Here is a 12,535-nt window from a genome sequence, read left to right as displayed (position 1 = left end):
ACCGTAATGCAACGGCACGCAATGATATTTTAGAAAGTCTGCTTCCAGCTTTGAGACAGTTTGTGTTTGACCCTTTCCTGTTTCAACATGACAACATGACGTGCACAAAGAGACACAAAGAAATGGTTTTCCCAATTTGGTGTGGAAGAACTTTACTGGCCTGCACAGAGCCCCGATACCCCAGCCAACACGCTTGGGATGAACATGGAATGCAGACTGTGAGCCTTTAGCCCAACATCAGTGTCCGACCTCACTAATGTGGCTGAATGGGAGAAGATCCGTGAAGCCAGGCTCCAGGTGGAAAGCCTTCCCAGAGGAGTGGAGCCTGTTATAGCAGCAGATTAATGCCCATGCTTTTGGAATGAGTGTTCAGTAATCACATATGGGAGTAAGTCTGAGGTGTCCGCATACTTTTGGCCATGTAGTAGTTGGTAATAGGAGTAAAGTGGCCCTTGAAGAAAGACAGAAAATTAGGGATGTACAGTATATATCTTGTTCCCAGTGTGTCTGTCTGTACTGCTGTAATGTATTCACTGCAGGCCAGATGGTTTGGCACAAACAAAAGCTACACACATGTATGCACACACTCTTAAATCTCACAGTGTGAATAAACAAAACGAGTTTCCCAATTTCACGGAGCCCCTGCCAACTATGTCCTGTGTTGAAATGTGAGCAGAGTCTGGCTAAGTGGTTCCACTTAGCAGCGTTTGGTGGAAAAATGTCTGCTACTTGAGGCTCCCTTCCTCCTCCTCCTCCTCCTCATCTGCAGCTCATACTTGAGGACTGTGCTCATCCTCAGGAAGCTCGGAAAGGCCCCACAGTGTGTCTGTGATTTCATAAGGACGCCATTCACACAGCGAACTCGCCAAAGGGTGCTTGATGAAGAGGGAACATCCTCTGCCTCGCCCCCCAGCCCACATGCACACAGGGAGGGATTGTGAGGCAAACAGCGCTTTTATTGTGGAGAGGAATGTCTGAACGCTCACTCGACAAGACAGCAAGCTGATACTGTACATGTGCACGCTCACACACACACACACACACACACACACCCACACACACACACACACACACACACACACACACACACACACACAATTTAATCTGAAGAGTTTTGATTATCTGCAGCTATTTTGATAAACAGTTAATTGTTTGAGTCATTTTTTAAGCAAAAATGCCAAACATCGGATGGTTCCAGCTTCTCAAATGTGAGGATTTGCTGCTTTTCTTTTATCTTATTGGAAACTAAACTAAATATAATTTGGGTTTTGGGCTGATGATCGGACAAACAAACTATTTGAAGACGTCACTGTGGGCTCTGGGAATTCATGATGGGCAACGATGATTCGAGAAAATAATCCACAGATTAACGAATGATGAGAGAAATTTGTTGCAGCCCCAAGTTTAATAAAAGAGAGTTGATCTCTGGTTTTATTATTACCATAGATACATAAATCAAACATGGTGTAGAAGGTTAAATTAATCAGTTTTCATCATGATCATATCAGTGTGTGCTCGATTGACTCTTAAATATAATGAGGGATTCATCAACTGGCCCTTTTCTTTTTGCAATAAGTCGTCATAAAAATGCCATGTACAAGGCCGACAGTGCTGATACATTTCATATCACTTTAATTAATTTCTGTAAAGAACAGAGAACTGACCCACTTCCTGACCCAAATTACTCAACAAATTACAGGAAAGACAATAATTCAAATACCTAATTTTTTTAATTAAAGCCAATGTTTAGCATGATTTATTTCTTCAAAATAAAGTTGCAGTAATGATCTTGTTAGTATAAAATGCCTTTGTTCGGCACTGTGAGTGCTCTTGGCAACAGGGTAATTATTATGCATTTTTATGATTCCAGTCTTTCCGATTGTCCTTGTCGTGTCATCCATCACTATTTTCCCCTTGTGTGGTGTCACAGTCTCGGCCGCACAGTATTATTTATCCTGTTTGTGTCACTGTTTCTCCAGGATCACCACTCTCCCCACCTGCCTATGGAGAGCCATTTCATTCAAAACCCCACCCAGACTGCACACCACCTATCCAGTCATCCTGCGCCGCCACACATCGCACGTGACCCCTTAGGAAGTCAGGTGACATAGTATAAAGAGCGACAAAGTCCATGAGGAGAGGAGGTTGTGGTGGATGAAGACTTTCACCAAGGAGACCAAGGTTTGATTCCTGTATGAGGAAAATTTTAATTATTTTTAGACTTAATTGACTGATTATTTTTCATTATTTTTTTCAGTCTCAGTTTAGTTTAGGAAAAGATCACATCTATTTTAACCCAAACCATGATCTTTTTCTAAACCTAACCAAGTAGTTTTGTTGCCTAAATCTAACCAATCTGTGACTGAAAACTGAAAAAATAAATAAATAAATAAATAAAACTGAAAATAAGTCTAAAAATAATAAGGCACACTCATCAAAATTAGCCTCACACATGAGTCAAACCTTGGTCCACTGGGTGGCGGCGCAGGATGACTGGATAGGTGGTGTGCAGTTTGGGTGGGGTTTTGAATGCAATGGCTCTCCATACATGCCTGCTCAGCTCGCTCCAGATGGTTTCCAGCCAGCTGCGTCTACGCCAGTCTCCATCTCCTCAGCTTATCTCCCCTCGCCATCTGATCTCTTCATCTTTCCCCCTGAACTTTACAATGAACCTTTTTTCCTTAAAATCCCTTTGTCTGAGTCTGCGCTCGGGTCCTTCCTCAGTGATTGTTACTGTTTTGTCTGGCTATGTTTGTTTCTCTTTCTGTCTGCTGTACTCGGGTCTCTCTTGATCTCAATGAGATGACCAGATTAAATAAGGGTGGTGTGTGTATATATATATGGAATGATGTTCATCCCTCCAACAGAGCTCCACAGACTTGGCATGGAGCACTGAAGCTGTTCTGGAGGCTCGTGACTCTATACTTCATGTTCATGACACTTCATGTTTCCTTTTATTCATCACCCTGTCACACCATTGTCACTATATGTTCGGGGTTGTGGCACATCCAGGGCAAAAAAAAAGCTAGAATAAATATTGTATGGATAATGTTTTTCTACAAATGTGGTTTTTACTGTATGTGCATAAATTGAGAGTATATGTACCGTTTATACAGACTGCTATTGCACAATGAGTCACTTTAATATACAGCACAGTAAGATGATTCAGCACTGTCATTTCACATGAATTGTTTTTTAGACCTCTCGTGACTTAACTATAATGAGTGTGTGGAAAGAAACTGTTCTCGCATTAAGAAAGTCACCTTTATATGTCAGTTATAAAGTTTATAAGTCAGGTGGAATCACAGCTTCTCATCTCATCATCATTATTACGTTTTCTTTCTTTGGTGATTTCTTTCAAATCTAATCACGTGCAACTTGTTTTCTACTTCTTATTTTGGCCAATTAGAGTCTTTTTCTGTCTTGCAATGACATGTGATGCATTTCATACAGAATGTGTGAAGGAATGCATGTAGTGCAGTCATACATGCACTCATTTGTTCTCTTTGCATTGATTTATAACTTTCACTTTGTGGGTTATACACTTATTTCTTCTTCTATACATTGTTTTCCATCTCTTCCACCCCCCCCCCCCCCCTTCATCTTCATGTAAAGCACTTTGTAACTTCTGTTTTGAAAAGTGCCATACAAATAAAGTTTTCTTGCACTCTTCAGCCACAAAAGCAAAAACCAAGCATCTCGAAGAAACTTTCTCACTCTGTGTAATTTCAAATTAGCAACTGTATCAAACTGTAGTAAAAGATTATCCTTCCAAGTTCATGGACACTACTGAGCTCATTCTGCTCCTCGCATATAAACCAATACAGCAGTCATGAAATCTCTCAAAGATCAGCCATTTTTTCACCAGAACTAAGTCATTTATGGTCTTTGAATTTTATGCTTTATCATGATTTTTAAATAAAGGTTTATTTATGAAGATAGAAAACTGCTTTTATTAATTTCCCAGAGACTACAACTTTAAAGCAAACTTAATCAAACTGTTTCAGACTTAACAAATATCTGTATTTTGTTCTACACTTTGCAGCTCACCCATGAGGCCCTGGGTTACTTTCCTGGCCTGCAAGCTCAGAGGTCATTTTCTGCCCGGTTCCCAGCAGCTGTTTTCTTACCTCCAGATGTCCGACGATGCAGAAGCGCTCCGGCTGCTTCAGGCCGCAGGTGGAGGAGACGGTGAGTTTGTGCGCCCGGCCGATCAGCAGGTCACCTGTGGCGGGGTAGCAGCTGCCTTCGGTGCAGACATCCGCATACTCTGGCAGCAGAGCCCCGACGGGAACCCACAGGGCTGCAGGGAGGAAAACTGCTGTCAGTGAGGTGATATAAGACGCACAAAGTCCTAAACAAGTTTTTTTTTTTTTTAGAAGGAAAACTGTTAATTCTCTCACAAAACAGTGCAGTATGTCTTCTTTTGCTTTCATTTATAAAACCCAGAAGCAGCAGACTTGCGGTCAGTTCATTTAAATTAAAATCACATGGATTCTCTCTGCAGATACACAGACTGAGGTTCTGCGCAACAGTAGAAAGTTGCTAACTTTCCTGCAGCAGCTTTACCTTTTCTCATCTATTGAAACACTATAATTCCTGTAAAAACTAATGAACTAAACTGAATAATGGTTTGAATGTTGCTTTCATTACAAGTGTTGCTGCTGGAGACGTGAGAATGAACATTTTGGCAGCATGCAGTAGATTTTACATTAAAAAAAAAAGTCAAAATAAAAACATTAACTCACCCAGAGTTGCTATAATGTGGATTATTAGCGACATATCCAAGTGCTGACACTGACAGCACGTCTTGTTGATTGTGTTGATGCGTCCTGCAGCTGAGATAATGTGTGTGTGTGCTAAAGAGGATGAAGAGTAAAATCAGAGGCAGAGGGAGTTGTCTTGTAGAAGTGCGCACTGTATGGTGTGTGGAAAGTGCCACTCTTAGGCTTACCGGATGTATGAAGTGTGGATAGTGCCACAGATCACCTACTGAAGAAGATTGTCTTGTGACATTTATGTGATACAATGGGCCTTTTTAGATATTCTGCTAAATTATATGTATACAGTATGGATTCTGCAGCTTTATACATCCCATAAGTCTATAGATGAACAGCTTAATATACTATATGTTCTACACCTGTCTGACCAGACCTGTATAAGATGCTTTAACAACACTTTCATTTTCACTTTCAAGATAATCCTGATAATAAATTATATATATATGGCCTATGCCCAATACTTTATTGCAAACCTCCCACCACCTCCCTAGACTGTGTTAATGTTATATCCTGTGCACAAGTGCTTCACGAGTACTGAAATCAGACAAACACACTACAGGTGAACTACGTACTAGTATCGCCTTAAAACACGTCGTCACCGTGCACTTTGCCATCCAACGTGTTTTTTTAATGACAACTTTTGTTCATCACTTTATTGTTGCTCTGTAACAGTAAGTGGGCTATGTTCAACTAACTTTAATCACACGTATACAAGTGGTAGCCTAATAAACCAATAGTTATAAAACTAACAAACAGGCTACCATCAAGGGTAAAGAAGACCTATGATAGCTGGTTTAGTTATATTAGGCTATACTTCATTAGCTGCCACACATTTCTACTGTGTCAAACACGTTTTCCAGGTTTCTGATCCACTGTGCAGGCGACTTTAACTCTACAACATCCCAGACAATCTGTCATTGTACAGGTAGCCTAGTACAGGTACAGCATAAGGAAGTCCTGATGACATTTTATCTTAAATAATGCAGCTTTAGTGCAGCTTAAAGAAGGCTTACACTGGGCCCTGAAGTAGCTTTTACCCTTGCACCTGGCCAGGGTTTTGAACAATGCATGATGACAAATAGACCCTATTAATTATATTAAAGTGTAATAGGCACATTATGATGTTGATTATATTTTAATTGGCAATACTAACATGAAAAAACATATTGTTTAAAATCTTTGATGATTCATATTTTCCTCTGTTACACTTATTAATAGGCCTATTATTAATAATAATTAATAACCCTCACCTCTCTACACTCAGAGACACCCGCAGGTCGCGGCTGTGCTTTTGTAGTTATTCTATAGTAAAATACTTTAGGGAGAACTTTTAATAGTCTGTACAGTAGTTTACAGTTCATGCACATCTTGTTGCTTTCACACAGAATTCAAATGTATAATTAAGTACAAATATCTTGCACTCGTATGCATTTCATTAACCTCAAAATGGATTAAACCGCTTTCCTCGTGATCTGTATAACTCTGAGACGTGTTAATCCTCACATGCAAAATATTTCAGCTAACTGTCAACCAATAAATGATGCACAGGTTTCAGACATCAGGTGTTTTCGTGAAAAGTGTTCATTTGTCACATGTTGTCACATTTAATTTACAGGTGCAACTCCTCGGCTATCGTTTCTGTATTGAGACATTTGTTTTTACTTTCATTTTTGTATTTTCTGTTTTGCGTCACTGTCACATACAAAGTACTTGCTATGAATAGGGGACATACAAGAAAGGTGAACAGTAAAGTAAGAAACCTGTGAACAAACTGTTGTTTATATGACATGAGCTCATTCAGTTTGCTGTAGATGATATTTGACTTTTATTGGGTTACTGTATGTAAGTCTTAATGAGAAGTTACATGAAGAAACAAAACATTTGACTGTCTTGACTTTAGCAATGATAAAGGGACTTTTCTCTCACTATTTCTGCAGTCTTACTCTGATTATCAGCTAGTTATTAACAGTATGTAAAGATAAATAAATGACAGCACTGCCTCCTTGTGTTGTTAATGAGGAACTACAGCTTTAAACAGCCACAGCTCAAACAGTCTGTGTTGTTGCCTCATGTTTTCTATCCTGTTCTGTCTCTTCATTGCACTTTTATTCTTATACCTCCTTCTTTGATAATAACATTAACTGTACAAACCGAGCTCCGCTTTCTATGTATGTCTCATTCTGCTGGTTTGTGCATTCAGATAACATTTTATTTATTAGTTATACGATATTACTACATTTCACCATGTACTACGTCTTGTTTCTATATGTTATACTCTTTTGTTACATTATATACTATATAGTATTTCTATTATATTTCTATATTAACACAGACAAACACTAAGTATCACTACTTAATCATATTACATATTTTAATCAGGTGTATGCTGTTTACATATACTAGACTTGTTAATTTTGCTGCTACTAATCACACCACTGTTACTCTTGCCTTGTAATTTTGTCTTTAATTGCTCTTCTATAGTTTCTATATTTACTTCTATTCTTATTTTAGTTTTATATACCTCTTATTATTTATATTTTACTTTCTCTATTTATCTGTACTTATTTCTGTCCTTGTGCTGCTGCAACAACCGAATTTCCCCTCTGGGGATCAATAAAGGCTTATCTTCTCCTATCTGGCATGTGTGGAACTGTAAATGGATCAGACAAAGATGCTGCCTCACTGCAGCTTATAAACCAGTTTCCAGAATACTGGAAAAAAATCATCTAAAAGACGTGTGAATCTGGAGATATGAAACTCTCAGACAAAACTACACATAGCTAAAATGGTAATTCAAAAAAAAAACACCATCACAAAGGCCAATCAAATGCTTAAAGCCCCTAAAACGTTCAAATATTTATTTCTCTAACATTATATATTCATGATTAAGTGGGCAACAAGCAAAGTCTTAACCTCTAGACCACAGGGGCGCTCCTTATTAAATATTTAACACTTAGCAACAGACTTAATCTGCTTCATTAGGACTGTGTGGATGTGACCTTTAAGAAACTGCACAGTGAGGTTGATGTTAAGACCATGTTTTGGTGTCCATGGATGACTATAAATGAGATGCACAAAATGACATTAAAGAGTTGATGAAACAGTATTAACACAAAAGGAAAGGCGGAGAAGAGGGTCCTCAAGTTGCTTTTGTTTAGTCTAAAGGTGTCAAACTGCTTGTGAAGAGGCCAAACTCTAGTTAACACAACCTGGAGCTGATACTGTATGTTTGACCAATCACAGATGTGATGTCTCAAGATCAGTTCATAGCCTACAAACCTGTGCATTAAAGTTTGCTCTCTGTAGGAAAAAACAAACACTGTGGGTAAATGAATAAAGATTTAGGGACGTTTTAGAAAAACCAGCCTTTATTAGTGTGGCTAAAAACTAAAGGGGACATGTAGAACCCTTTAAGGTTTTTATCTCGTAGGGTCGAGGCCTTGTATGTTTAATAATAATAATACAACAATAATAACACAAGTTACAAATTGCTTCACAAAAGACATAAAATGAACACATGTACAGTGCATTAAAATATTTAAGATTAAAATAAAGATGTCCAGGTATCCTTCAAACCTGTGCTTCTGCTTTGTTTTAAAGCTCCTACAAGATGTTTACATTTCCCAGCCCACAGTTAGAGCTACGTAGTTAAGAGCGTTTAGTTCTGTCCGTCAAAATACTTTCTTTTAAATCTTTCTAATTAAAACCACTTAACAGGTTCAATTTAAACTCAGGACACTGAAACAGTGTTTGATGAAAAACCCTCAGCATGTCCAGATGTTTTCTTCCCTTCCTGCTGGAAACACTGAGAACAATCAATTATATTCTGAAAGTCTTTTTTGCTTTACCCTGTAATTAAGGTGAGTTCAGCAGAGAGTTGTTGTTAGCCGTGAGTGTGTGTGTTCATGTGTGTGTTCATGTGTGTGTCATGCGTGTGTGTGGGTGGCATGAGTCATTTTAATCAGCACAAAAAGGAACAGAGAGGAAGGAGGCCTGTGCAAAATAAAAAGTACTTTTGAGTCGTAACGGAGGAACAGAGCGTTTTGTTTTCTGCTCTGATGCTGGTTTTTCATCTTCTGCAGTTGGACAGAAGCACAAAGTCTGTTATTATCAACCAATCACAGACAAGAATCTGCTGATAATGGGCTTCCGCAAAACTCAATTCAATTAAAAAAATCAGGTTAATTACCCTGGCTGAGGAGCTGTTACATATGAACTCTCTGATTTTGTTACAGCTCCCCCAACTCCCTAAATTTCCTCCTAGCTTGCTGTTGATGTTTTGAAAGTTCGCAGTTTAACATCAACAGTGATCAACAGGAGGAATTTGGGGCATTTGCGGATGCTCTTGGGTGCTATAACGAAATCTAGAAGTGTACGTTTAAACATAAATTTTATTCATATTATCACAGGAAACAGGTTTTTAGCCACGCTAGCTGCAAAGCTCTGTGGATGCAATTTCACTGACTGGCTGGCTGAAACCACTTTTTGTCCAGACTGAAATATCTAAACAACTCTTGGATGAATTGACATGAAATGCTGGACAGACATGCATGATCCCCAGAGGATGAATCGTAATAGCTTTGTTGATCCCTTGACTTCTCCTCTAGCGCCACCATGAGGTTGATATCTGCTATAACTAATGGATGAATTGCCATGAAATTTTGTTCAGACATTCTTGTTCCCCTCAGGATGAACTGGAATAACTTTGGTGATCCATCATCTAGCGCCATCATCAGGCCAAAATTTCTGTTTGTCCAGTAAAAACTGGACTCACTCAGCTGTACTTTCTGTTAAGTGCTAATTAGCAAACATTAGCATGCTAACATGCTAAACTAAGATGGTGAACCAGGTACATATACCTGCTAAAAGTCAGCATGTTAGCATTGTCATAGCATGTTGATGTTAGCATTTAGCTCAAAGTCCTGCTGTGCCTACAGCCTGACAGAGCTGGTAGCATGGCTATACACCCCCACCCCCTCCAACACATACACCTTCTAAAAACCCACTGTACACCACCTGCACAGCAAACAGCAGACAGACACAGTTAGCGACTAGCTGGTGAACATAGTGGAGCATTTAGCAGCTAAAGAGACAGGTATTTCCCAAAAACAGAGCTAAAAGAGAGTGAATACTGGACTTACATTCATCAAGTGAATGATAATGTTGCTCCGTAGCATCTGAATGTGTAAAAAAACTGTTTGCTAACAAGTTCCCCATATCAATGTTGTGTTCACATCTTGTTTCCACTGCCCCCAAGTGGCCAAAAAAATCAGTTACCGCAGGTTTAACTTGCTTCTGTTAAGCCCAAACGTGTCATTCTGCTTGCAAAGAGGCCAAACTCGCCCAAAAGAACGCATCACCTCTTGAGGGTTTTTATGTTGTTTGTCAGTTAACCAGAAACGAAGATGTTCTCCTGTTAGAAAACACAACCAGTCTGGTGTTTCTGGAGCTGATACTTTTACACCAATTACAGACAATCATGTGATGTTTGAACCTAATCTCAACACCTTTGTTTTAGATTTTCTGCATGTTTATTTATAAATCATCACACCGGCATAATATTTCAACAAGCGCAATTAAAAGTTGTGAGAAGCCAAACAATCACTTCACTGGAGGTGTCAGATGTTTTGCACACAGCTCGATAATGATGTGTTTCCCACTTTAGACTTCCCACGTCTGCTCATGTTTTGTAGAGAAAGATGAAGGAGCCAACATACAGTCTGATGAATTAAAACTAAGTAGAACTTTGTGGAGAAAATTTCTTTATCTTAAAACAATACGTGTAAAACTTTTCCCTAAACAGTTCATTCATGTGTTTAAAGCAGTTCGGCCTGTCAGTGAACTCTCTGTTTCCCCACATGCATCTGTTTCTACATCACCCAGTAATCTGCTCAGTCAGCTGACCCGTGGAAATGTGGAGACACTGGGATTTACAGCATCTGTGCTGCTGTGTGTTTAATTATGAAACCAGTTAGAGCCTGTCTGTGGGTCGATAATATGGTCCCATATTGGCTTTTCATAGATACATGGTATCACTTTTAGCAGGTATTTACGGAAACCCTGAGAGGCAAGTGAGAAAAAAAAATTCTGGTGATCCATTTTCTAAGTCTGATCTAAATAGTTTTCTCTCCTGTGTTCAAGTGGAAAAAAAGGTTTTGCCAGGAGAATCTTTCTAAGTCTAAGGTCTAGTTTTGGCAGGTGAAAATTATTATTATTATTATTATTATTTTGAGTCTGTTGTTGTAATACTTATTTCGGCCACAGGAGGCTGAAGTGCGCCACTACATGTTTTAAATAGGACTACAAGCATTCGTGTACGACATGACAGTCGTGTTTAGAGTGCGTGGAGAAATTAAAACTCACCTGGAAGAAGACATGAATGCTTTTAGTCCTATTTAGAACAAGGTGCACTTCAGCCTCTTGTGGCCGAAATGTGTATTACAACAACAACAACAACAACAAAAGTTTCACATGCCAAAACATTTTTCCCCCACCTGTTTCACAGATTAAAGAAAACAATTAAGGAACTAGGAAAGATTATCCTGGTAAATCTGTACCTGGTAAACCTGGTAAATTCATCTGTTCTTAAGTCATAAACAGGAGAGAAAGCAATTTAGATCAGACTTAGAAAGTGGATTTATTTTTCCCACTTGCCTCTCAGGACTTCCACATGTATTAAAAATACAAGAATATTTATAGCATGTGTTTATGTTTTGTGAAAACATAAACACTATTACTATTAAATATCGATATTGTTTTGGCTAATTCAGTATCAGTCAGGATTGTATCGTGATTCTGGCTCCTCCGTCAGCAGAAAGAAGAAATCAGTTTCTTCACCTTTTATGTGCAAACTGCAGCATAAATGAGCTAAATGTTCACTGCTGGATATCCATCTCTGTTCTGGTGAAGTGACACATGGGAGTTTGTGTTCTCACAGGATTTGGGAAGTTGCCTGGTGACACAACTCTAATTGTAGTCTGCCTATAACTGGTGTCAGGTGTGACTGAGCGGTGGTCAGTTCTGATTTTCATTCTGCTTTGTTTCTGTCTCTTGCCTCGTCATGTCTCACATGTGTCTTCCTGCACTATTAATATACACATATATATAAAAAAAGGGACTAAAAGTAAATACAAACAACGTGGAAACAGGGACATGTACAGTATCCCACAGAAATGTGCTCACCTTCTTTTTGGAAAGCCAGCAGAAAAGATGGGATGTTTTAGAAATGTCAAACAATAAACTTTAGGTTAAAAAAATAAAGCTTTAGTTTGGAAAAGAAAACACTTCAAGCACAACTGTCTTTGGTATAAGACGCCCTCCAAGGTGCTGTAACAATTACCATAAAAAGGCCCCAATCAAGCTAGTAAATGCAATATTTTACTTCCTAAGTGACAACTTTTAGGTCTATCCAGACACACCTGTAAACCCCTAGAAAAAGGCAGCACACACAAGAAACAAGAGAAAGAAAACAATAATAAAGTACGCTATTTTAAGATTATTCTTATGTAAAAATAAAAATGTAAAAATTCTCTGTCCTGCCAGTTTCCCACTTCTTTTTACTTCAGTTTGACTTGCTGATTGATTTCGAGCCTGATTCTGAAAAACACTGCATTCGTCTACCAAACTGCAGGAACTTGTTTACAAAATACTTTTCAGGAACTACTGTAAGTTTAGACAAACTCCCTCCATGCATTAAACTATTTCCTGTAGTGCTCACATGTAAATCCATCACTACTGTCTTTTGTAAAGCTCAG

At 38.7% G+C, this 12,535-nt stretch overlaps 1 protein-coding gene across 1 annotated transcript in view; it reads right to left on the bottom strand.

The window, feature by feature from the left end:
• lamb1b (laminin, beta 1b) overlaps positions 1-4,885 on the bottom strand; it is a 37,883-nt gene extending 32,998 nt beyond the window's left edge. The window contains exons 1-2 of the mRNA XM_044186184.1: positions 4,749-4,885; positions 4,131-4,303 (exon numbers count right to left, since the gene is read on the bottom strand). Coding sequence (XP_044042119.1) covers positions 4,131-4,303; positions 4,749-4,782 — 207 coding nt within the window. The 5' untranslated portion in view covers positions 4,783-4,885. The remainder of the gene's footprint in view (positions 1-4,130; positions 4,304-4,748) is intronic.
• Between the last annotated feature and the right edge of the window lie 7,650 nt (positions 4,886-12,535).

The sequence above is a fragment of the Siniperca chuatsi genome, linkage group LG23, assembly GCF_020085105.1.
Source record: "Siniperca chuatsi isolate FFG_IHB_CAS linkage group LG23, ASM2008510v1, whole genome shotgun sequence".
NCBI lineage: Eukaryota > Metazoa > Chordata > Actinopteri > Centrarchiformes > Sinipercidae > Siniperca > Siniperca chuatsi.
The sequence above is the reverse complement of the archived record's forward strand: the minus strand, read 5'-3'. Positions and strand labels throughout refer to the sequence as shown.